Below are 25541 nucleotides of genomic sequence, written 5' to 3' on the forward strand. Positions count from 1 at the left end.
GATCATAATAGAGGAAAGATGCTGTAGAGTCTGTTAAAAAAGAAAATAAATAGCTTGAGAGGGTCCCCCTTATGGATTTCAGGCTCCTGTGGTTCCCTGAACCGACAACTTCCTCTGAAGCTTCTTGCTCGTAGCGCGGGGGTATTTGTTGGTTTGGGTGGTTTTTTCTCTGCCATCCTATATAAAGGAATTGGTTGAAATTTGGGGGAATAATGGGGCAGGTGTTTCCCAAAATATTTTCTGCATCATACTAGTCCCTTTTAAGGAAAAGGAGGAGGAGTTGTATAGGAAAATAACTTGGGAGATCCCACACGCTGTAGCCTGCTGGTGGTGATTCACAGTGAGTAGCAGAGTAAAGGCCCTGAGAATGCCTGCGTTGAAGAAATCTGTTCATTCCAACACTTCCAAATTTATTTAACCAGAAATCTCCTCTTCCCCAAGTTATTTACATCCCATGGAGTAGGGAGACACTTTAGGAAACACTGAACCCCAGCCAAGTGCTTTGAGGCTGCCTGGAGAGGGTTTTATGTAAGAACAGATTCTCAAGCTTCGTCTCAGACCAAGGTTTTCCAACCTTAGTGGTTCAGAATGCGCAGTTCTCTGTGGTGGGGGCTGACCTGTGTGTTGCAGGGCGGTCGGCATTTCTGGCCTCTCCCCACTGGAAGAAACACCACCACCGGCTTCCTCTTCTCCAAGGGACAACCCAGAATGGTTCTAGACATTGCAGAGATTTCCTGGGGGGCAACCTTGCCCCGTCTGAGCACAGCTGCCCTAGTCCTACCAGATCAGAGTGTCTGGGTGTGAGGCCTAGTAATCTGGATTTTTTTTTTTTTTTTTAACTCCACAAGTGATCTTATCATATCTGTGGACCACACTGAGAACTAGGGGCTTAGAGATTAAAATCTTCTTCCTCCATAGTGAAGTTCCTCTCTCACGGGCTTTCCTTTGTAAACGTCGATTTATTGTATTGAAAACTTGACCCATCCAGCTTAAGTGTACTAAATTTGTGTGTTATACAATTTGGAATTTGAATTTTGGAGCAGTGGGGGCTTTGGTTGCCTGCCAAAGGTGGGGGGGAGGTGGGGGTGGGGGGAGGGGGGAGGATGGGGCAGGTTGAGATTTGCTTGGAGCAGCCAAGGAAGAGCTTATCGATGAGCCTGAGAACATGCAGGCAGAACACTCGAGAAACAGTTCCCGTGTGCTCATGCTCTCTGCGTCTTTTATGCAGGCAGTGCTGGCCTTGGCTGCATCTTGGACATCTCGACAAGTTGGTGAACGTACGTTAACAGGGATCGTCATTGACAGCGGGGACGGGGTCACTCATGCCATCCCAGTGGTAAGCAGGATAGTCAATGCTTCACTCTCTGTAGGCCTCACCTAATTTTGAGGTAAGGGAAGAAATGAAAGAGAAAACCCCTTCTGTAATTAAAATATCACATTAAAAGTCATGGCTGTACTTAGAAAAGGTAACAAGAGGTTTTTAACCCAGGTATATGGGAAGGACAGATGTCCCCTTGCCATGGCATTGGTGGTTTTCACTTTGTAGCGGCAGATGTCCGCAGTTGGGGCATGAGCGGCGGTTCGGACTCCCTGGCCTCCGCGTGCTCCTCCCGGGGTGGCGTCACCCGTGGACTTTCCCCGGCTTGCGTGAGGAGCTGCTGGGTAGATGCCTTCGTGGAGACGGGTTGTTGGCCTGGGGCGCAACCCCGTGGAGGGTTACTGCTGTGTTCTGGGACCGGGTGTGTATGGCTTTGAGCCTCTCATGCTTTAGAGGAATCATTCGAGGAATTGCGTCTTGTTTTTTAAAAAACGGATTCAAGAACGAAGAAGGAGAGATTGCACATTTTGACTTGCGGAGTGCTCTGCAGTGCCGTTTTCTGGTTTTGATTTTTAAAACCTTAGAGAAGTGATTCCTAATTCAGGCTTCAAGAGACATCTGCAGTCAGGAATTAGAAACGCCAGATTTGTCCCGTGCTCCATCAGGGGGTCCCTGCTGGAGAGGGGGAAGGAGGCATCAGCCAGGCCTGCCTGGGCTGGGAGCACCAGGGCCCCCTCAGCATGCTTACTCCTCTTCTGGGTCATCGTGAAGTGTTAGTGCCACTCGATGTGTAACACTGACGGGGAGATTCTGGCATTGGGCTTGTCTCTGAGGTCGTGCCCTCCAAGTTCAGTGCAGCCAAGCCCCGGGGGCAGGGGTACCAGAGGGGCTGCTGCTCAGTCCATCCGGTCTCCAATGAGGAGAAGTAGAGAGAGCAGATTCCACAGAGTGTACAGGTCCACAGAGGAAGTGGTTTTAGACGTTTTATCTATGCTTTTTAATCAGTTTTTTTCCTGATTATAGAAATTACCTTTGTTGTACAAAATTTCTGTAAAACAGAAAGTAACATGACCCACAAACCTGCCCAGAGAACCACATCATACTTTTGTTGGGAGAACCTTCCCAGTTCTTTTTCTTAGGTGCACAAGGATGCATGTTTTAGGCAAAACTGGGATATTCTGTGTCTGGTTATGTATTCTAATTGTATAATTGATCTTGAAGTTATGTTTTGCATATTGGCTTGTTCCTAATATTTTTTCTCATGGTTAAATATTCTGTGAAGAAATATTTAATAGTTGCATTGTAGCCCATCGTGTGGGTACGGGATAAGCCATTCATTTATTTTCCTGTGGTTGGACACGTAGGGTTTTTTTTTTTTTTTTAGCCAATACTTACTTAATGCTGGTCAACTTCATTTTAGAAAATGTTACATGTAATGCATAGAATATGATAATTTAGTTTGTGAGTTGTTTATGTTAGCTAATATTCTTGTGAGCTTGGGTCAATCTTCATTACTTTAATAATTTGTACCATCTTTTATTTCCATCTCAAAATATTTCACAAAGAGCTCGGACACTGTGGAGAGGCCACGTCTTTTACTTCTAGAGTTCAGGCCCATCAGAAAGCACACGAGAGGGATTTGGGCACCTGTCCTTGCAGCTTAACTGCCAGTGTGTCTGGTGCTGGTAACCCTTAGCTCCAACCCACCCATAAGGTGAGGTCGGCTGTCACCGCTGTCCCCCGCCTCCCGTGGGCATGTGGCATAGAAGCCGGTGCTGGAATGTGGAGTCTGGAGCGTCTCCTGTCTTCGGCTGGAACTGTGGTAGGAAGCCGTCCACTCTGGCCACCAGCCATCGGAGAACCATGGCTTCTGGGGCAACTTGTGCCCCCAGGACAGCTGGTGAGGGGCTGGGGCTGCCTGGGTGCGGCCGGCATGTGAACTCCTGGCTTGCTCCCTGTCCGGGCCCCATAGACGTACTTTGCCGACCAGGCACACAGCCTGCCTTGCCAGAGCGGCCCCGCTCCTGACCAGCACTGCTCTCCAGCTGCACAGGGTTAACTGACCAGAATTAGTCCTCTAACACGTGCAGCTCTTGGTACCATAAATGGGACCGTTTATCAAGTACCAAGTACGTGCCCCAAAACAGTGCTATGTGCTTGACTTACTGTGTTTCACCAAGTCTCTGTTGTAAACTACGTGTGGGTTTTGTTTGCCCATATTGTGGAGGAAGGTTTTGGGGCTGACATGCATTGACAGGCTTGTGCGTGGTCACTCAGCGGACTGTCTCGGAGCCGGGATTTGCATCCAGGTTGTCTGAGTCTAATCCCCGTGTACTTAGCCAGATTGTTGACTCCTAAATGTCAGTAGGTTCATAGCTGGTTTCCCACTTTATAGGTAAAAGCTTTTCCCTTGTTCCTGTTCTCACAGGTGGCACAACGTTTTGGAAATGCACTGGTTTTTCTCTTCACTTTTCTGATGTAATCATTTTGGTTGTTTGCAGAGAGTCTCAAGTTCTATTAATGGGCTTGTGCATGCAGTCATTTTCAGAGGCCTCCTGTCCTGAGCTTTGCCTGGACTGGGGGTCCAGGACATGCTGGGCTCCGAGGGGGCAGGACATACAGCGTCCGGGAGCTCTGCCCGCTGGGGTCACTCACTCCAGTCGTTCTGCCTCCTCTTCCTCCCCAGGCAGAGGGTTACGTCATCGGAAGCTGCATCAAACACATCCCGATTGCAGGTAGAGACATTACGTATTTCATTCAGCAGCTGCTAAGGGAGAGGGAGGTGGGAATCCCTCCTGAGCAGTCACTGGAGACCGCAAAAGCCATTAAGGTAAAAACAGACGGGGAATGGGCCGGGGAATGGGCCGGTTTGGGGGGAGAGAGAAACGGTGTTTGGACACTTCCCCTTGCCGCAATCACCCCTGCTCCCTCCCTCCTTCCTCTCCCCTCCAGAGAATGTGGGGAGACTGTGGGTCTTGTTCGTTGACCACCTGAGCTAAGGGACTGAAAGCCTGGAAGCTTGGCCTTCTCCGAGCGCAAATGCTGTGGAGGCTCCGCTGTAAGCGCAAACAGCTTGATCACTGGTACTGAGCACAGGCGCACGTAGTACAGCATCATTTAATTGGAGCCTAATTAGATGGAACCTTCAATTAACTGAATGTGTCTTCTGCATCTGCCTCTGTGCTTCCTTTCTGCAAAGAGGCGCAAGCACCAGCACAGCAGAGCTGGGCATCCCGAGCAGCGGGCCAGTCCTCAGACCGACGGCTGGTGCTCGGCTGAGCTTCTGTGCCCTGGGAACGACGGCTGAGAATGACGCCGTTCTGGGGTCTCAGACCATGAAACAACATCCTCCTGCATCTACTAGGCTCTGGGTACCGTGCGGGAGAAGTCGCAGGAGGTTTGACCGTGTAAATCAGTAGGATTAGAAGAAAAATAGCTCACTGGTCCTTAAACTGTCCACGGGACCTGGCCCATCAGTTTCAGCTTTGTATTACTCTGTGTGTAGCAGCTGACAGACCCTTTCTGAAGGGACTTCACTTTTTAGGTTTCAAAATCAGGGCAGATTATTTTTTTAGCCAAAAGGCAAGAAGATTTTTAGTAGTGCAAGGAGAACTGTCATATAGTTGAAGAGGGAAGGGTTTTGTCTGTTTTTGGAGAGGAGTGTGATTGTGCCATGCGACATGTGACCACGAGCATCTCCTGTTTCATGGAACATGGGCTGGGTAAGGGGAGGGGAGCCTAAGCCCCCGCTCCCATCTGAGCACCCAGCAGTGGGCTGATCGAAGGAGCGTCATCAGAGAGGACCCACATTTTGTGTGCCGCTCTTGGTAAAAACTGGCGTTGTCCGGACAGAGTGCACTGGTGGAGGCCAGGGCTCCTGCTGGGAGGATGGCCAGCTGCCCCAGCGTCCCGGGGACGGGCGTGTCAGGGGTTGGGTACTCCCAGGGCTAGAATAGTTTGCCCTGGGTGAACCTGGGGGCAGAGTTTACGGAAGTAGTCTAAGACTTTCTTTTAGATTACAATATTTCCCAAGATTTTCCTTTTTTCCTTGCCTTTCTTCAATGAAAGAAATTTGGATATTTGATCCATGTTCCCTCGTCACCCCGCATCTGTTACTAATGTGATTCAGGATTGAACTACTTGTCCCTGACACTCAGGGCTCTTTCTGGCGAGTGTGAGAGTTCCATTTGTAGTGAAGGTTTCTGAGTGTGCTGTCTTGGTCCTTGCAGTGGGGTCCACTTTGCTCACAGTCTGTCTGGGGACCGGTTGTCACCCGGCAGCTGGGGCCTGCCATTCAGGCTGTGACCACGTCCTGCTCGGCGGTGAACGCCCCGAGTCCTCCGTGCCCCCCGGATGAGCTGTGCGGGCCCCGTTGTGTGGCGTAGCCTGCTGTTGGTTGTCTCCTCTCTGCTTTCTGTGAAGGAGGAGGTTCTGGAAAGAGTGGTTGAGAGGCACCCCAGTGTCGTGGTGGCCCTGTGGCTGTCCCCCGTGGCCACGAGCAGGCACACAGCATCAGTGCGGCAGGAGTCCAGAGTGTAAGACTCACAGCGCCGCCCTCCAGCCAGGTCTGTGGAGGCGTTTCCGGTATGAGCGAGGCTGCAGGGAGCTGACCAGGCCTCTGACTGCTTACCGCCCCTGTCCGGCCTGGGAGCTTTCAAGTCGCGTGGCCCCACTCACCCCCTCTAGCGTCAGGGCACACGTGGTGGTAACAACCGTGGCTTGTCAGTCTTGTTAATTTGTGAGTGTGTTAAGGATGCTATTAGAATAGGTTTCGGGGATCCTAAAAAACGTAGAACTCGGTATTAGGAAAACACCTGCAGAGGTCCTTCGGGACTGGGTACACCCCCTGTGCACCCGACAGTGCCAGACCAACAGAGCCCACCAGGCCTTCGCCCACGGGAAGCTTACTTTCGGGAGCTGGTACCCCAGTGCCACCTGCCGGCTAGCTGAGGTCAGCTGTGGGGACAGAGGGGCCACCCACAGATTGCCTGTCACACGCTACCAGATGCTGAGGGAATGCCGGGCACATCTCAGGTTGGCTGCTGACGCCAGGGCGAAGAGCGTCCTGGCGGCAGCAGCTGGGGCCCTCAGTGCTCCCGTCTACACTGCCTTTTCTGTTTGTTCACAGCATCTCCCTCCTCGAAGCACACTGTCGTTTACTTGTGTGTTATGGCCATCGGTTACTGTCCAGCTCTCAGCCAGAGCGTATGTTCCAGTGGGCAGGGGTCTCTGTGTGTTTGTTCCTTTGCACAGCCCATGTGCCTAGGCCCTCAGTGCGTACTTGTCACAGAGCCCGTGACCATGCCGTGTCACACTGCACAGCAGGCTCACGGCTGAATTATTGATCATGGTAGGCGTGAGGGTCTGCTGGTCCAGTGCCTGGGCCAGTGCTGTCTGGGGACCTCAGAGAAGTAAGGGAAGATGAGACAGGACACTTAAAGATCTTTATTTATTTGAGAGAGAGCGAGAGAGATCAAGGGAGAGGAAGAAGCAGGCCCCCCACTAAACAGGGAGCCTGACGTGGGGCTGGATCCCAGGACCCCGGGATTATGACCTGAGCTGAAGGCAGACACTTAACCGATTGAGCCACCCAGGCACCCCGAGACAGGACACTTAGTAGACACATTTGGACATTGTTTCAGGTAATAGGGCAACAAAATCTGAGAGAGTAAGGCTGAGATTTACAGCTGAGCTGCAGAGAAAGCTGGCTGCCGTATCCAGAATCCAAGCACAGTGCTGTCTGCTGTGAGGGCGGAGAGCAGGAGGCCCGACGGCACGTCCACATTGGAGTTCTGGCGTGTTTCGTGCAGGGGGTCACTGGGTACTTCTGTTGGAGAGAACAGACTCTGCCTAGTTAATGCCTGGTGCCGTCTTTGTGTTCGCGTCTGCAGGAGAAATACTGTTATATTTGCCCCGACATAGTCAAGGAATTTGCCAAATACGACGTGGATCCCCGGAAGTGGATCAAGCAGTACACGGGTATCAACGCCATCAACCAGAGGAAGTTCGTCATTGATGTGGGCTACGAAAGATTCCTGGGGCCCGAGATTTTCTTTCACCCGGAGGTGAGAGGTCTGCTTTGGACTGTGCCAGAGTGAGGCGTCCGTGGAGCGACGCTGCCACCTAGTGTGCCTGGAGAGCAGTGCGGGAGGACTGGAGTCCCCGGCGGCTCTGCCCGGCACTGGGCCCCTGCCGTCTGTCAGGGTGGCTGTTCAGTGTGTCTCCGCGCACATCCGCTTGTTAGATGGTTAATGACTGATCACGGGGTGGCTGGGGAGAGCAGGGGAAGGTAAGGGGATTAAAGTCAGTCTCACACTGCTAGGAAAGCTAGTTTGCCTCAGGGACCAAATGAAAGTTCCTTCTTTTTAAAAGTGGGGTAACACAGGGTCTCTCCGTCTTTGGAGGCCATCCTTCCTGCTCCCAGTGTTTAACCCAGGACGTTGTTCTGCAGAGCAGTTGAAGCTTCGGTTGGAGGAGGACTAGCCTTTCCATCAGTTACGTAGTCTAAGAATTACAGATGTCACCATTTTAACTATTAGTCACAAAGAATTACTACTTTTGCAGGAGGAGTAATTGTGAGGCAAAATTTTAAGGTTTCAATAAAAGGCATTTCATTTGTATTTTGGTATATATTTCTGCCCAATTCCGTTTATACTCACTAGGTCACAAACTGCGGCCTATCCTGGATGCGTCTATGCCCCTTTCGTCCAGGAAGTGGCGCCGATGTCCGAGTTACTGTCCTCTAACAGCATCGAGCTCATTCACGCAGGCCTTTACTGATACCTAAAACAGACGTGAAACGGGCAGGGTCTGGTGAACAGCTTAGAGAATTGGATGTTACCTTCTTCTTCCTTGAGACTAGTGTACATTAAAGCTTCTCTTGATTTTTAAAATCTGCTTACGATGTAATTGAATTATTTATACTTTAGCGTATTTAACTCAGAGAATGAAGTATAAGATTGGTCACTCGGTAGCTTGATCAACACCGTCTCGGTTTTGTCATTTTAAAGACCCCGTCTTCAGTTTGGGGCACAGGGGGCTCAGTCCGTAAAGCGTCCGACTCTTGATCTCAGCTCAGGTCTTGAGCTCAGGGTGGTGAGTTCTGAGCTCAGGGTCATAGATGTGCTGGGCGTGGAGACTGCTTAAAAAACATAAACCACCATCATCAGATCGCGCAGCCTTCCACCCGTCTTCTAGCCCGCTCCCATGATCTTTCATTGTCCTTGGGGTATTTTTGGTTATGTCTTGCCTAATTTCTTTCATAACGTGAATATTTGTAAGTGTTATGCTTGTTATGTTCTCATGGTGTTTCTGGTTAGGTGTCATAGTCTCTTACCCGCCCGATGCATCGCATATTCCTGACACAGGACTGGTCTCCTTGATCAGTTTGCTCGTTTTCCCTCACTAGACACAGCCCTCTCCTCTCTTGAGGGGACATAGGTCTTCGTCGCTGCCCAAGTCACGTGGGGTTCATTTGGCAAATTACACCGATATGAGTGTGAAGTTTTGAAATGTACGGTAAATCCCGTATCTGTCAAAGCTACTTTTTAAAAAGAGTTTTTTTTGTTGTATTGAGAGAAATGTATAATGTTTCTTTTATATTTCTGTAAAATATAGTTTGCCAACCCAGACTTTATGGAATCCATCTCCGATGTCGTTGACGAAGTGATCCAGAACTGCCCCATCGATGTGCGCCGTCCGCTATATAAGGTATGATTAGGTGCTTCGATTTCGTTTCAGCATTAAAGAATTCACAGACATTCCCGTTCCACTCTTGTTTGATAGGCTTTGTTAAAGGCTGGTGTGAAGGTAAAATATTTTTCTTAGACTGGGGGTGACTTAAATATGGAAATAATGACTCAGTTAGCTGGAAATACTGAATTTAAATACGCTAGGATTTTCTGTTCTTATCTGGCAAGCTATATTTTAAGTTGGACCTCAACCATGTTTATTGGTTGAAAGAAGATACTTCCCCTTTTGCTTTCCATGAGATCCGCTGGTCTTGTTTCATACATGTCTGGGGTTTGGTGCCAAATGTGGTGTAGCCAGAAGAAGTTAGAGCCTGAGATGAAACAGTCAACGAGAAAATGGTCATATAACATTTTCTCCAGAATTCTTTGATTGCGAGGTATTTTGGACCTCGAAATGAGGAAAAGCTAGCCATGTCACTGTAGGATAAAGGAAATACTGCTGACAGCCCCATGTCGAGAGCAGAAGGTAGAGGTCTGCTGGCGTTTACGGTAAAGTGGCTTCTGCCTGAGCACGTCACAGTGTCAGCCATGGCCCGTGGCTCCGGCCTGCCTCTCCTGGACGCAGGTGGCGCGTGTGGCAGAGAATCGGGCTCAGGGAGGACAGCTGCTGAGTCCTGTAGCATCTGTGCGGCGGGATACTATGCAGTTGTGTAAGGAGAGTGAGGTAAATCCACGTGAGTTCAAATGAAAAGATGTGAGAAAGCAAGTCATACCACTTCCACACACTGTCACGGCGTTTCATGTAGAAATAGAGCTCGCGTGGGCGTAGAAGAGGACTTGAAGGTGCGGTGTCCTCGGGGGTGGGGAATGGACAGGTTTTACTTTCTACTTTTTGTGTTTTAAAATTATGGGAGATTCCATAGTTAACAAATGTTATTTTTATTATTGGAAAAAATTCATATGTAGATAACTTCTTATGGGTGGAAACAAATTATAATTCTATTTTTAAAAAAATATTATTTATTTATTTATTTGACAGAGAGAGATCACAAGTAGGCAGAGAGGCAGGCAGAAAGAGAGAGAGGAGGAAGCAGGCTCCCTGCTGAGCAGAGAGCCCGATGTGGGGCTCGATCCCAGGACCCTGAGATCATGACCTGAGCCGAAGGCAGCGGCTTTACCCACTGAACCACCCAGGCGCCCTTAAAATTCTATTTTTATTTGTTGCGTATCTTTCTTCTCAAGTAAAATGTGCAAGAGCGAAACTGACGACCGACGGTTGGGGGGGGGTTTCCTCACTTCTTACTGAGTGAAAGAGTCGCACGTGCCCTTCCCCCTTCCTAACCCTCACTAGCCACGGGCTGTGTCTCCTGGTCCCCGAGGGTGAGAGCAGGTGTGCACAGCTCCCACCAGCGGCGCAGATTGCTCCAGGGGGGGTTCTTTCTGGTGACACTAGTTCACGCTCAGTGGATTTCTAGGATTCTCGAAGAAGAGATGGTCTTGGAGACTGTGTGGACCGAGCCCAGAGATGGGTAGAGGAGGCCAAGCTAGGGGTGCTGGGCCACGTGGAGCCGCTGCCCGTCAGGCTGTCTTTGGTCCTGCTTCACATCTCTCGTCACGGGACGGGTTCCTTAACCCTGGTGACGGGAGCTGGTAAGGCTGGGTGGGGAGGACAGTCTCTGCTGCTTCCAAGAGGAGAGTGTCTTTCCTTCCACCGTGTTCTGCCCCGGGTTCGCTGGAGGAGTGGGGCCTCCTGTCTCTCCCCTTGTGGGGGGGCCTGCTCCTTCCTGTCTGGCCAGTAATCGCACTGGGACGCCATTTCCAGCGCAGTCTGAGTTGCTAACAGCAGTGTGCTCGGAGCACAGTCATCAGAAGGATTGCAGGTGGGAGAGGATATGGCTTGTGACGCGGGGGAGGGAAGATGAGTTCTGGGGGCTGGGGAGGAGAAAGTCTCCTGCAGCAGCCGCTGAGATCGGGTTCTCTGCCCCCTCATCACTTGGGAGGTCCAGCCTCCAATTCTGTCCGCTTTCTAGACGCTCCTAGGTGACTCCGTAGCCACCACAGAAGCGATATGTGCACAGGCGGGGCTGACAGTTTGTCTCCCTGTGGTCGTCACCCGATTGGAAGAGTGGGCCGGGTTCAGCCACAGCCCCAGGCAGGTCACACCGGTGATGCTCCTGCAGTGAGAGTGAAGAGGTACCAGCAGGTCACTTGGCCTCAGAGTCCTCCTCCTGATGGGTGTGGGGTGAAGGCGGGTGAGACAGGTGGGGAGACCTTCCCTCGGTGCTGGTGGCTGTGCACATGCTCCCTGGGCCACAGGCTGGGAGAGGTCAGTGCAGAGCTGGTGTAGAGGGTTGGGTTCTGGGACGGGGAGGTGGGGGTGGGTTAGGACTGAGGATGGGACTAAAGCCCCAATGCAAGGGCTTTAACCCAATTACTTGCATTTCCCAATGTTATTTATTTTTAAAGGTTTAATTAATTGATTTATTCAGAGAGAGTGAGTGGGGGGAGGGGCAGAAGGAGAGAAGGAATCTGAAGCCGGCTCTGCTGAGCGTGGAGCCCGACTCGGGGCTGGCTCCCATGACCCTGAGATCATGACCTGAGCCAGAACAAAGAGGCGGCGTTTAACCAACTGAACCCCTCAGGTACCCCATCCCAGCACATTTTTAAAGTCTCAGATTTCTATCAGTCCTGTGCTCAGGAAGTTGGAGGAAGTGGTTGAGCTTCTAAATGTAATTTTTTAAATGATAGGAAATTTCAGATTTCCTTTTTGTGGTTAATTGCTATCCGGATGCCCCTGACCTTGTTCAGAAACAACCTTAAGTGTCTCCATCTCTGAACAGATTTCTCTTGAACAAATCACGTTATTCACAGACTTTAACAGATCGCTTCGTAAATGGTGACAGCTCATTGACTGGGTGCTGATTTGTGTCAAGAACAGATGAAACACGTCCCGCACAGTGCTGTCGTGAGGGGGCTGCTGGCTCCCGGTGGCCCTGCTGTGTCCGCGGAGGCCTGTCGTGGGCAGGGACATGGTCCTTCAGGCCTCACACCCTTCTGTTGAGGAAACCGGTCCTGTTTGCAGATCGGAGGAGCGAAGTGCGGGGGAGGTCACGTAGCTGCGGAGCCAGGCAGCTGGGTTCCCACGTCTGTCGACACATGACACATGCGGAAGGAAGATGATTCTGCAACGAGGGAAGGCCTGTCCCTGACCACCTCATCCCGAGGGCCGTCGTCTCTCCCGGCGGTGGGGAAGGTGCTGGCTGGGCCGCAGTTGTCGGTGCCAAGGTGGTCTTGGCTCCGTCGCGTCACCGCCGGTGTTCCTGGGGTGGCCTCTGTGTGGCGATGGCAGCCTTGCAGGCGGCTAGACCTTCAGTTGGGTTAATGGGGCAGTTGATGGGGCTTTTCTGCTTTGTTGTGGGGCCAGGCTCTGTGCGCTGTGGGGAGACAGGGACACAGAGGGGACCGCACCCCGTGCCCCCTTTGTGAGCTATCGAGGCTCTGCTGAAAATACCCGAGGCGCTCCCGGCCCTTGAGTAACCCCTGGTCAGGCCTGTGGACAGGTAAGCAGGGATGGTGGGCGGACAAGCACTTAGAATCTTTATAGAAGCAGAACAGCTTTTCATTTTTATTTTTATTTATTTATCTTTAAAAAAAGGTATTTATTCTTAAGTAACCTGCACACCCAGTGTGGGGCTTGAGCTCAAAACCCCGAGATCGAGAGTCGCACGCTCCACATCAGGCGCCCCATAATTTTTTAGATGAAAGTAGTTCTCATCTAATTTTTATTTCTTTCTGGTATGTAGATAGAAGGATAGGTGTTTACATGCCTCCTCCTCTGTTCAGCTGCTACATTGTGGAAGTGGGGCCTGGAGGGGGGGGACTCGAGTGAGACCCCGGTTTTGGTTAGGCCAGTGATTTCCCCAGAAGGCCAAGTTGTTACAAGGAGCAGGTGCTTCCGGAAACGGGAAATTTTTGGCCCTGGGGGCTTAAAAATAGCCACACCTCTGGCAGAGCCCTGGTCTCACCCTGGAGATTCTGATGGAATTAGGCTGGGCCTGGGCATGTGGACATTAAAAGCTTCCCCGGGGGGATTCTAACGCACAGCTGAATGGAGAACCGTGTTACCCTGTCAGCAACTAGTCTGCTCCAGGATTAGTCAGTGTTTAGTAACTTTATGCTCTACTTGAGGGCAAGACCAAGCTTGCATTGCTCTGTGATGTAGCTAGGTGTCTTCTGCTCCTGAGTTCCCTTGGTCACACCAGTGCCCCACTAACTGCAGCCCTCTCTTGCTGCTAAATTAGACGATGTGTGTGTGAGAGGTGGTTCTCATCTTTAAGAGCTCCTACGAAAGCTACAGATAATCAGTAATTCTGGTGGAGCCACCACAAGCTGAGTGTCATGAAAGCGAGTTGTGCAAATCACGGTCATTGAGAGAAGGGGCAGACTGCGCTTCGTGGAGGGGGTCCTGAAAGGCTGCAGAAGGGGGTGGTTGAGCAGAGTCCTGAGGGCTTGGCCGGGTGGGGGGGCTGCGGTGAGCGGGAGGACAGAGTTTCACAGGTGGCGGTGGGGGAGTGGGACAGGCGTCTCAGAGGTCTGTTTGGGGTGGATTCCAAGATGGCACTGAGGGTCATCAGCAGCAAGTCTGGGACGGAGGGCAGGGCCAGAAATAAAATACTGTTAAACGTGCTTTAGCACACAGTGGGTTGGGAGTTGTTAAAAAGTCTTATTCATTATGTTTGTCATATGTGAACACATCTTGATATAGTTCAAGGAATGATTTTTCTGTAACAAATGGCTTGAATTGGGTGTACGTATTTTAATTATGGTAATGTCTTTTATTTATTTTTTAAAAGATTTTATTTATTTATTTGACAGAGAGATCACAAGTAAGCAGAGAGGCAGGCAGAGAGAGAGGGGGAAGCAGAGTCCCGGCTGAGCAGAGAACCCGATGCGGGCTTGATCCCAGGACCCTGAGATCATGACCTGAGCCAAAGGCAGAGGCTTAACCCACTGAGCCACCCAGGTGCCCCAGGATCGCCTTTTAAATCAGAGAAGCATGTTGCAGAGTAAATGAATTATATTTATTATTTTTATTTTTAATATTGAGTAAGTTAAAATATCTTTAGTATTTAAGAGAGAAAAATACACATGTTAAGATATTTTTTTCCACCCCCTTTTTTTTAAAGGTGAGTAGTGATTTTTTTTTTTTTAAGATTTTATTTTTTTATTTGACAGAGAGAGAGATCACAACTAGGCAGAGAGGCAGGCAGAGAGAGAGGAGGAAGCAGGTTCCCCACTGAGCAGAGAGCCCGATGCGGGGCTCGATCCCAGGACCCTGAGATCGTGACCTGAGCTGATGGCAGAAGGCTTAACCCATTGAGCCACCCAGGCGCCCCTCCACCCGTTTTCTAAATAAGCGTTTTATTCAGATGAAATCCTGATTCAGGTCTGACATGTGAACAGTTGGGAGGGAAGCTGCTCTATTTGGGGCAGGGCAGTGGGCAGAGAAGGTTCCAGAACTGTGCTGGTTCAGCCTGACTTTATGCCTGGATCTCCTGTAACTCTCCGTGGCACATCCTGCTGATGTGTCTGGCACTACACGGTTCTCGGGTCAGTTGGGAGAAGCAGAGATGTTTGCCAGGGGAGGCCCAGCACAGGACGTTGACTTGCCGAGCCGAGGGCTTTCAGAAGCTCGTTGTAACCTGAGCGGTGAAGGCGTCAGTGGCGCGTCCTCTGTGTTGACAACGCCGAGCAGATGTGCACGGAGCACCTGCAGGAGGCCAGGCGTCACTGCAGGGCCCCAGGTCACAGATGGGCAGTGAGCTGGGGGGGCACGGAGGGGACGCTCACTCCGACAGGGCTGTGAGGGAGAGCGCCTAGTGAGGGGGGTCTGGCCCGTGTTTTTCATTCTTGATGCACTTTTCTGTCATGGCGAACGCGGTCTGTGTGTGGTTTAATACGGCTGCCACGAGGCAGGTGTGGCCGCAGAGCCCTTGGGGTGTGAATAGTGTAGCCAAGGAATAGCGTTTAGAATTTTGTTGACCTTAATTTGAAACATAAGTGGCCACATGTGGCTCATGGCTGTCACATGGGACTACTGAGACCCGCTCTGTGTCCTGAAGGCTGGGGACTTCCGGTCAGAGCAGGGCGTGCAGCACCAGGAGGGGAAGGTTTGCTGGTTCGCGGAAAGGGCAGGGCTGGGGTGCAGGATGGCATGTGTAGGTCTGGAAGGCACTCAGCGTCTCCAGACCTGACACGGGTGAATGGGAGTCGCGGGCGTGGAGCCTGGGGTGTGCACGGGCCCACGGCAGGGGCGGTGTGAGCTGCCGGGTACTAAACGGGGCTCGGGGGTGGTGTGGTCTGTCCGCCTGGAGGGACCTTGCATGAAATTAGTTTTCCTCCCAAGGATGCTGAGTGTTCTGTGCAGGGAGGTGACACAATCCAATTTAAGTTTGAGAAGCGCAGCACCGGAGGAGGTCATTGGGGCCGGGAAGGCTGCAGGCCGGGTGGGAGGTGCCCGGGCTGGGGAGGTGGCGGGAGACACAGAGCGAGATGAGAGACGGGCTCTGCGGTGTCTGGTGGCATTTTGATGAAGCGGGGAAGAGGTCCGGGTTTCTTACTTGCACGTCGGGGAGGTGGGGATGTCATTGACTAGGATCGGGACTGCAGGGGAAGGAGAGCCCGCTCAGGAGTCAGAGGAGTCCCAGCTTTGGGGATGCTCAGTTGGATACACAGGCTGGAGGGTCAGGAATATCTGAGACTTTCTAGGATCATCGAGGTGACTGTCACCGAGGGAGAGTATACAGGTGACGAGATGATAAGGCTTCGGGTCGAGCGCACAGGAAGGTCCGATTGTAAGGGTTGTGCAGAGAAAGGAGGCCACGGAGGGTCAGGGTCTCCTGAAGAAGACTCAATAGGCTCTTCCCCCGCTAATTCTGTGTCTCTGTATCTACCTGTCTTCTCCGTATCTCTGTATTTTTATCTTCTGTCTTCCTTCCTCTCTACGCGTCTGTCTGATCTTGCTCTCCCTCTCCATGTTTTTAAAGAATTGGCCTGCTTGCAGTCTGGCCAGCCCAGAAGGTTGCGGGCAGGCTGGCAGGCTAGAATCCCAGGCGGGGTGGGCACTGCAGCCTCAGGGCAGGATTCCTTCTACATGGGAGCCTCAGGTTTTCTCTTCAGCCTGGCCTTCTCTTCACTCACAGCCCCGAGGGTCCTCGGTACTTAACCACATCTGCCAGATGCCCTCACAGTGACGTCTAGGTTAACGTTGATCAGATCACTGGGTGTGACGGCCAGGCCAGGCCAGGTAGATGCATAACGTCAGCCATCACAGAAGCTACGGGGGGGTAGTGGAAGAAAGAAGAAAGAAAACCCCGGAGGCCAAGGGGAGACAGCTGTCCTCCGCCCTGACCGGTGATGCAGAGAGGCCCCGCGGGGTGAGGGCGGAGAAGTGGCTGTTGGGAGGAGGCGCTCGAGCGGCCTGGGGGAGTTGGGCGGGGACCGATCACAGCAGCTGCAGGAAGAAGAGGGGTCACGAGGGAAAGGGGGTGTGCAGACATTCTTGTGAGACGTTTGTCATTAGTCGTTTCATCCCCCAAATTGGGCAGCTGTTTACCGTCGGCCCTGGAGGTTCACCTGCATTTTCTGTGCGGCCCGGGGCTGTGCGTCCTGCGGCCCACCTTTCAGAGATCGGCTTGTACAGGCTTGGCTGGGTTTGCTGTCTCTGGGGCCTGCCTGAGAGGCGAGAAGCTCTTGTCCCTAAAAAGGGACAGCCTTTCAGGACTGCAGTGTGGGGGGAGAGGGGTCCCAGGACTTTCTGATGGGGCTGTCAGCCTGGCCTAGGGGGGACATTCTCCCACAAGCACTTTGCACCACAGGGAACCTGGGCAGCGCGTTAAAGTTACACAGCACGGTGGGCAGGGGGCAGTGTATGTCTGTCAAAGGCGATTAAAAGTAAGCAGAGTCTCTCGCCCAGAATCTGCTTGGCGTCCAGGAGTTCCAGGAATGGGAGTTGTTGCCATTTCTCGTGCCGTGTTAGGTGTCCGCTGAATGAACGTACTGGCTGTGACATACTTTATTTCAAGTCTTTCTGACTTGGGCTTCGGGTGGCCAACAGGCTGCGGGTGGTGTCGACAGCGGCATGTGCCGCCCTCGTCTTTCCTGGTATAAAGAAAGGACCTTTCTGTTTGTGAGGGGCTCTGTAACGGAGACTTCTGTTGGCCACCACGAAACAAACATTTGTGCAGCCAGGTGAGGCGTTAGCGGTGGTTGCTGAGGCCAGTGAGAATTCCAGCCAGCCCGGTGGCCCGAGGAAGCAGGTGGAACAGCCTTGCAGAGCGAGCGGAGCACCGCGCCGTTAGCATTCATGGCCATTCAGCAAGTCAGGGCTCCGCATCGTAAGGTGCAGCTTTAGTCTAGAAAACATCGACTCTGTAGGTGAGCAAAGATGATTATCTCCAACTTGAAATGCATTTAGAAAATTTGAGAAATCCCAAAATCTTTTATAAAACCGAGGTCGCTCCTCTGTGATCGTTGCGTATCATCACTGTGACCACCGTTCTTTGTCATGGTTTTGAGACAGGAGTGGTGGCTCCGTCTGCTGCGCGTCTGTTTTGCATCCTGTGTGTTCACTTGGCATTAGGATTGTGAACATTTTCTTGAGTAATCCGCATTCTTCAAAAACCTGATTTTTAATGGGATCTAATGCTCTGTCCTGTGTCTGTTTTAGTATCCAACTCTTTTCTTACAATTAGGGTTTTGGTATTTTGTAGCTGGGGTCAAGCTCTCTTTCTTCCCCGGACCTCATCTGACACTCACGGCAGCATGTCCTCAGTGATGCTGTCTGAGGCGGCCAGTTCTGATGGGAGCATTTGCCGACAGGAGCCCAGCAGCTGCCTCTTGGCCGCATTGCTCGCCTGGGTTTACAGTCTGTGATCCCTCGTGGATGTGTCCCTGCCAGCTGTGGTGCTCAGAAGCCTAGGCTGTGGCTGGGCCCTGCAGACCTTCCCCTGGGGCTGCTGCATCGTGTGTCGGTGTGAAGGAAGCTGCTTGCTTGGGGGGGCGGGTGCCATCAGAGTGGGGGTCCGGGAAGACGGCCTGAGTTCAGAGGCTGAAGAGCAGAGTGAACAGTTCCTGTGGGCGAGCGGGTGGAGGTCAGGGTTGGTCCTCTGTAAGTCTGACGAGATTACCGGGTCACTTTAGCATTTCTCTGCTCTGAGCGAGGCTTGAAATGGGGGTGAGGACTGGAGCTCCCTCTCAGGGAGGGCCCGGGCCGCAGGGCCTGCTCCTCCGTTGTGCGCAGCAGCGGCACCTGGGAGCCCAGCGCTGAATGCTCGTGGATCTGGCCGTGTGCTCGCTTCCTCGCACGGGCGGAGCGCGGCAAGGCAGGGAAGACCCCGACCCCCAGAGTGCGGGTCCCTCGGGCTTCCTCCCGCCGCGCCGCTCGGTGCAGAGCCTGCCCCTTCGGCGGGTCCTCGTTCATCCCAGCCTTCTGTTGCGTCGCCCTGGTCACAAATTTACTTGCAATAAAACAAACCCACTTTAAGGACAGTTGAAGGAGATTGGACGAGTCTACACGGCCGCGGAACCGCTGCCACAGTGCAGGCAGAGAACGGCCACCGCCCGCACACGGTCCCCGTTCTCTGCTGACCGTCCCTGTCCCTCAGCTCAGCTGCTGGAGGGTGCGGACCTCTCTCTGTCGCTACTCGTCAGACCTGACCTTCTGGGCCTGCACGCACGTGGGGTCATACGCGGCGTGCTCTGTCCCCTGTCCTCAGCTCGTGCTTCGGAGCGGCAGGCTGGCACGGGCTGTCCCTGTCTGTGCCAGTCAGCACTGCTGGATGCGACCCCCCAGGGGGCTTCCCCCACCCATACAGAATTCGGCTTGTTTCTAGGTTTTGGCTACGACAAAAACCTGCTGTGAACATCTCGGTGCAAGTCTGTGTGGATACGTGTGTAGTTCCCCTCGGGCAAATAGCCAGGGTGCCATGGTCGTGTGTCTGCGTGTGCTTAACTTGACAGAGACCCGCAGACTTTCCCCAGAGCGGTTGTGCCGTCTGTTCCTCTCGTAACCTGAACTTGCTGTGTGATGGGTTTAATTGGTGCGGCCCGCGTCACAGGCCCTGTCCGCCGTCTGTCCGTGTGCTTGTTGGTCACCTGTGCACCTTCTCTTGTGAAGTGTCTAAACTTTCTGCCTGTTTTTTCATTGGTTTGTTTTACTGAGGTGTAAGGGTTGTTTTCTTTATTCTGGACACAAGTCCTTTGTTAGATACGTATATTCCAAATATTTTTTCCTAGTCTGTGGCTCGTCTTTTCATTTTCTTAGTGGTATATTTTGTTTGTTTGTTTGTTTGTTCTTAAGCAGTCTCTACCGAGCGTGGGCTGGCTCTCATGGCCCGAGATCAGGAGTCCCGCGCTCCACTCCCTGAGCCGCCAGGCACCCCTCTTAGTGGTCTCTTCCGAGGAACAGAAGTTTTTCATTTTATGAAGTCGAGTTTACCCATTTTCATCCTTTATGGTTAATACTTTTCTAGTGTGCCATCAAAGAAATTTTTTTGCCAACATCAAATTCATGAAGATTAAAACAATTTTCTTCTAGAGGTTCTCTAGTTCTAGCTTTGCATTGACGTCGGACCCATGTTGAGTCACACCGTGTGTATGAAGGTTGGTAGTGGGTGCCCACACCCTCCCGTGGCATCCGTTCCTCTAGCTTCATTTGTGTTCCCTCCCCTATTGAAGTACTTGGCCACTATGTCTAACGTCATTTGGCTGCATATATACCGTGGCACTTTTATTGCTCGAATGGATTTTACGTGTTAGTTCTCTGAAGGCGACCCGAGATCTTGCAGTGCTCTGACGTTCACGGTGAACGTTCATGTGCGTACCTGGCTGAATTATTTCTTAATTAAAAAATCCATTATAGGTGCCTGGGTGGTTCAGTGGGTGAAGCGTCTGCTTAGGGCTCAGGCCATGATCTCAGGGTCCTGGGATCGAGCCCCACATCAGGCTCTGCTCAGCAGGGAGCCTGCTTCCCACCCACCCCCGCCTGCCTCTCTGCCTACTTGTGATCTGCCTGTCAAATAAATAAATCTAAAAAAAAAAAAAAATCCATGACAGAGATATGACAAATAATTGTAATAACCCGGACCAGACCCTGGGCTGGAGGGATAAAAATGCCGTAAAGACGATTACTAGGTCAAGTGACAAAACTGGAGCAGGGGTGACAGGTTGGATGAAAGTTTTGTGTTCATGTAAGTTCACGGAGTTGACAGTTGTGCTGTGACAACATAAGAGAATGTCCCTGTTCTTAGTTAGACACACTGAAGTGTTTACGAATGAAGGACCTTGACGCATATGATTTACTCTCAGATGATTAAAGAAGGGTGTGTGTGTGTGTGTGCACGCGCACGTGTGTGTGTGTGTGTGTGTGTGTGTGTGTGTGTAGAAAGTGTGAACCATGGAGCAGGTGTGGTTAGGTGTTCACAGCAGCTAAGTCTGAATAAAGGGGGGTACCGCTTTTGCTACCTTGAAATTACTTATTTCCAAATGGTAACTTCTTTCTTTTCAAATAAAAAGTTTAAAAAAATCCATTACATCAACTTGTTAATATTTGCGTTTTCCAAAAAAGTAGGATTAAATGTATTAAAGGAGCCATTAGTGGTGATTTTTTAAAAACTAGGTTACAGTGCTTATCTCGTTTGAAATGTAAATAGAAATTTACTTGAAAAATAAATGGCCATTTTAGATGTAATCTACTCAATTTTTAAAATATTTTATGATGTTGGCTTATGTTGCAAATTCTCTGTCTCTGAAATCCAGCTATGAGTTCTGTTGGGTAAATGGGCCTATTTGAAATTTTTCTGTTGGTATTTTCTATTTCTTACAATATCTTTAAGTGCCAAGTTTGATGTGAGTAATTTAAGATTATTAAGAGCCCCATGCACAAGATCCCTGTGTATGTCTTAGTCAAGAAGACAGGGTCACTATTAAGTTCTGGCATCCCTCCAGGGACTTAATGTCAACACAGCTGTGTTTCACCAAGTACTGTTTTATATTTGATCCACTTCTGCCACAACAAAATGAATAGAAGAAGCCTTATAATCTGCCAGACACAGATGATCTGTTCTAGGGCAGAAACGGGAAAGGATTTAGAGTGAAATCAGTGCAGCCAGTAGGTTCTTGAAAAGTGATGCTTGCTTGATCTGGTCAATGAGAGCCATCCTGTCCATTTACCATGGTCCGTGAGAGCCATTTTGTCTCCTCACAACGGACAGTAAGAGCCATCTTGTCCACAGGCCATGATCTGTGAGAGTCATCTCGTTTACTTGCCGCGGTCAGTGAGAGCCATTTTGCCCACTTGCCGGGGTCATGAGAGCCATCTTGTCCACTTGCCTTGGTCAGTGAGAGCCTTTTTGTTCACTAGCTGTGGTCAGTGAGAGCCATTTTGTCCACTTGCCATGGTCATGAGAGCCATCTTGTCCACTTGCCTTGGTCAGAACCATCTCGTCCACTTGCCATGGTCAGTGAGAGCCATGTTGTCCACTAGCTGTGGTCATGAGCGGCATCTTGTCCACTTGCCATGGTCAGAGCCGTCTCGTCCACTTGCCGTGGTCAGTGAGGGTCATCTTGTCCACTTGCTGTGCTCAGTGAGGGCCATCTTGTCCACAAGGGGGACCCATTGATGTTTTATCTCACCACTTGTCCCTCTGAGCATCTTGACTTATTCACTGCCATGGTCAGTTCTTCATCTCTACTCACACAGTGAAGTTTGTACATTTGCTCACAGTGTATTCTGTGTAAGTAAATCTTATTACAACCTGGATTCAGACCACATCTAATTTAGTCTTTTCAGTTCTGCTGTTCTATCTGTCCTGTTCCATGTTCCTATCATTTGCTGAGTACGATCTAAGCTTATGACATTGTTTTCTAAGCTTTCTGATCTCTCCAGAATCTTCTTGGTGGGTAGGGCCATCTTGAATCTTGCCAGGATTCATGCTGGTGTTTTCGTCAGGTTTCCCTGTGTTGCATTGTGTCCGAGTTCATTGTCTTTGACCATATTAACTGTGCTGACCTCGACAGAGTGTAGTAACAGTGTGGATGGAGCTCCAGCCTGTGGTTTAAAGCTCACACTCATTTCACAATGAGGACAAAATAGTTCTGGGTAAAAAGCAAAGCAATGGAAAAGAGGGTTATTTGTCTCTTACCTGTCATTGGGTGTGACCTTGCCTAATGGATTCTCCTGAGATGCACCTGCTCCCCAGATGCCTCCTTTCTTTCTCAGGGGCCAGTGGAGTGGGTGCATGTACGTAGCTCTCATTAATGGTGGTAAACAGGCACTTGGGTCGAGTCCTGCCACCTGTGCAGGGACTCTCCTTCCCAAGCCCAGTAATTACCAGTTCAAGGACCCTTGCACTGACCTTCCTGGGCACCTCTCAAGAGAATCAAGATTCAGGCACAGAGCAATTTCTTCTGCAGGAAACAAGCAGTTTCTTTTTAGAGAAAAATCTGAAATGAGCAGCTCTAAAATGCTTTTAGGAGATTTCAAATACTAACATTTTAAAATGTAAATCTTCACAGTGATAGAAAGTTGTGTTTTAAAGTTTCATTTTTCATTTTATATTTTCTAACTTTTTTGAGATCTCTAGGCCCCTTTGGGAATCTCTAGATTCCTGGAATTTGGACATATTCCTCCAGCCTGTGAGTGAACTTGCAGCATCCAGACAGTCTTTGCTCTTAGGGGCTCCAGAGGTTTTTCTGTTGGCACCAGTGACAACAGCGTGGAGGGGACTAGGAGGTTGTCTGGCAATCAGGCCAACTCCAGGCTGTGGAGGTTTGTTGTGCAGGGAAGGAAGGACAGAAAGAAGGAATTCAGAATGAAGATGAAGCATTCTTGCATAAACTCCAGTTCAGCCTTTTGCCCTATTTTGTCAGAAGCCAGTTCTTTTTTTTTTTTTTTTTTTTTAAAGATTTTACTTATTTATTTGACAGATCACAAGTAGGCAGAGAGGCAGGCAGAGAGAGAGAGAGAGGGAAGCAGGCTCCCCGCTGAGCAGAGAGCCCAATGTGGGGCTTGACCCCAGGACCCCGGGATCATGACCTGAGCCAAAGGCAGAGGCCTCAACCCACTGAGCCAGCCAGGTGCCCCAGAAGCCAGTTCTAATGTGTTTCAGCTTTCCTATTTGTCTGCCCCTAGAAACTTGCCCCTGTCTACCTGCCCATCCTTAAGTGTACAGAGTTTGAGGCAGTTGGGAAAATACGTGCCATGTAAGAGCGGTCTGGGCGAGGGAGAACAGGGGTAGCAGAGTGACTCCGGCAAGACGAGGACAGCGGAGCACAGCACGGTTCTATCCAGCCATTCAGGAAGGACCGGGCGCCAGAGAGAGAGGGATGGCGTAATCTGTGATGGGCGTCACAGGGCCTCCGAGATGTGATCGAAGCCAGTGAGTTTGCCTGAGAGGCCCGGCTTTTCCTGACACTGAGACCTAGGACAAGCTGCTGCTTTTGACCTTCACTGAGAGTGAAGGTCACTTCTCCACTTATCTCTGCAAGAGGCAGTGAACTTCTCACTGCTCTGTCTGGAGCCATGCTGAGGGCGGGGAGCCTAGGTTCATGTTCCTTCGGGTGGGTACCGAGAGGCAAAGTGCGCAGGTAGCTCTCCGATGGCCTGTGTTGCTGTAGTAGTGACACTGATGCCTTCACCGCGTCCTTCAGAATAACCGCACGCAGTTTGCGGATGCGGCAGTGGACGACTCTTGGTTCATGGTTTTGGGTATCCAGCTAAAAGCAGCTCCACATCTGTGGACAGTCATTTCAGGGGGGGATGACTCAGTCTTGCTGTGACTTTGAGAGATGACCACTGTGGCCCTCTGCCCCACCCTGTGAGGGGCCATCCGGGGGCTTCCTCAGGAACCCACGGGGCGCTGCCCGACAGGTGGCTGCTTTGAGTTCAGGCCACGGAGCAAGGTCATGGTCATCTTAGCCTGGAAAGGTTTCAGAGGAGTTGTCTGTGGTGGGGTTTGAGAAATCAAAGTGAGTGAAAAACAGCAGCAAAAAACTGAAAATAAAAGCACACTTAGGGATGTGAGATGGCAGCCGGGTGCTGTCTTTCCCCCCGCCAGCCCCCCGGCTCCTGCTGGATTCTTTCCTTCCAGAAGGTAGTTGGCTGGTCTGACCAGCATTTAGAAAACAGGACCAGTTGCCAGTGGGGCTTGTTCAAGGGTATGATGACCAACACATCAAGAATGCCTTTAAGTTGTGATTCTTACCAGCAAACAGATGCACAGTTTGTGTCCGCAGGTGACAGCACCTCTCTGGGCGGAGGTGGGTTTGACTTCATCTGGTCCGTCTGGCACTCGGTCCTGCAGCTCTCGCCTCTTGGTGGTGTCCTGCTCGAGTGTCAGCTCCCAGGGTGACCCCCAGTTCCGTGTGTTGCCCCCTTGACTCCGACGGGAACCGGACCCTCTCCTCTTGTTCCCCAGAGAGTTCTCCCCAAGGAGACCGAGCGCGGGAGTGATTATTCACGACGTTGATCCGGGGATAGGATGCGGCTTGAAAGATCTGGGTTCGCAGTTTGTCAGGGACAGACAGACGACGGGTGTCTGATGGTCTCTGTGTTGGGGGCGGCTGTCAGTAGAAGTTTGCCCCCAGGAAATGGAAGTGGCCGCTGGCTGGGCTTCCCGGGGACTGAGCCTACACTGTTCCGAGAGCAGTCAGGCCTGCGCCCAATCAAGTACGCCGGTGAGGACTGGCCGAGTGTGAGGTCTGCTGGTGGAGAGACTTCAGGGATGCTCTGTCTGCTGTGGTCATTCCTGGATGCCCTCCGAGGGGGGCCTCCCTGCTCAGGTCTGCGGTGCGCAGTGCTGCTTCCTTTCAGTAGGAGAGTGGAAGGCGGGGGGCGAGGACAGCCCTGTGGCATAGGTCAGGGCTCTGGGTTCTCGCAGTGCTGCTCCCGCCATAAATCAGAATCCTCCCCATCCTGGCCTTGAAGGCCAAGTTCAGATTCTCTCTCTCTCTTTAAGATTTTATTTATTTATTCGACAGAGAAAGGTCACAAGTAGGCGGAGAGGCAGAGAGAGAGAGAGAGGAGGAAGCAGGCTCCCCGCTGAGCAGAGAGCCCGATGCAGGCCTCGATCTACCTGAGCCGAAGGCAGAGACTTAACCCACTGAGGCACCCAGGCGGCCTCTCTCTCTCTTTTTAAAGATTGACCTATTTATTTGAGAGAGAGAGAGAGAGCACATGCGCAAGTGGCTGAGGGAGACAGTGGACAGTGGCAGAGGGGGAGGGGAGAGAAAATCTCAAGCAGACTCATGGCTGAGCATGGAGCCTGGTGTGGGGCTTGATCTCACGACCCTGAGATCATAACCTGAGCTGAAATCAGGAGTCGGATGCTCCACCCACTGGGCCACCAGGGCGCCCACAGATCCTCTCTTAGAAGTGGGTTGTACACGAGACTTCTGAAGGTGATAGAAAATGTCGGTTCAGTTTGGTGGCCGCTTGTAGCCAGGTGCTGTCCTGGCCCGTCCCCAGCTAAGGT

General features: G+C 51.3%; 1 protein-coding gene across 3 annotated transcripts in view; it reads left to right on the top strand.

The window, feature by feature from the left end:
- ACTR3B (actin related protein 3B) overlaps nucleotides 1-25541 on the top strand; it is a 74666-nt gene that overhangs the window by 45253 nt on the left and 3872 nt on the right. For 2 of the 3 annotated variants that reach the window (XM_059172336.1, XM_059172338.1), the window contains 4 exons: nucleotides 1229-1336; nucleotides 4005-4148; nucleotides 7210-7383; nucleotides 8936-9028. In XM_059172336.1, the coding sequence (XP_059028319.1) occupies nucleotides 1229-1336; nucleotides 4005-4148; nucleotides 7210-7383; nucleotides 8936-9028 (519 nt within the window). The remainder of the gene's footprint in view (nucleotides 1-1228; nucleotides 1337-4004; nucleotides 4149-7209; nucleotides 7384-8935; nucleotides 9029-25541) is intronic. The other variant, XM_059172337.1, reaches the window with a different exon arrangement.

Source organism: Mustela lutreola, chromosome 4 (assembly GCF_030435805.1).
Source record: "Mustela lutreola isolate mMusLut2 chromosome 4, mMusLut2.pri, whole genome shotgun sequence".
NCBI classification, from domain to species: Eukaryota; Metazoa; Chordata; class Mammalia; order Carnivora; family Mustelidae; genus Mustela; species Mustela lutreola.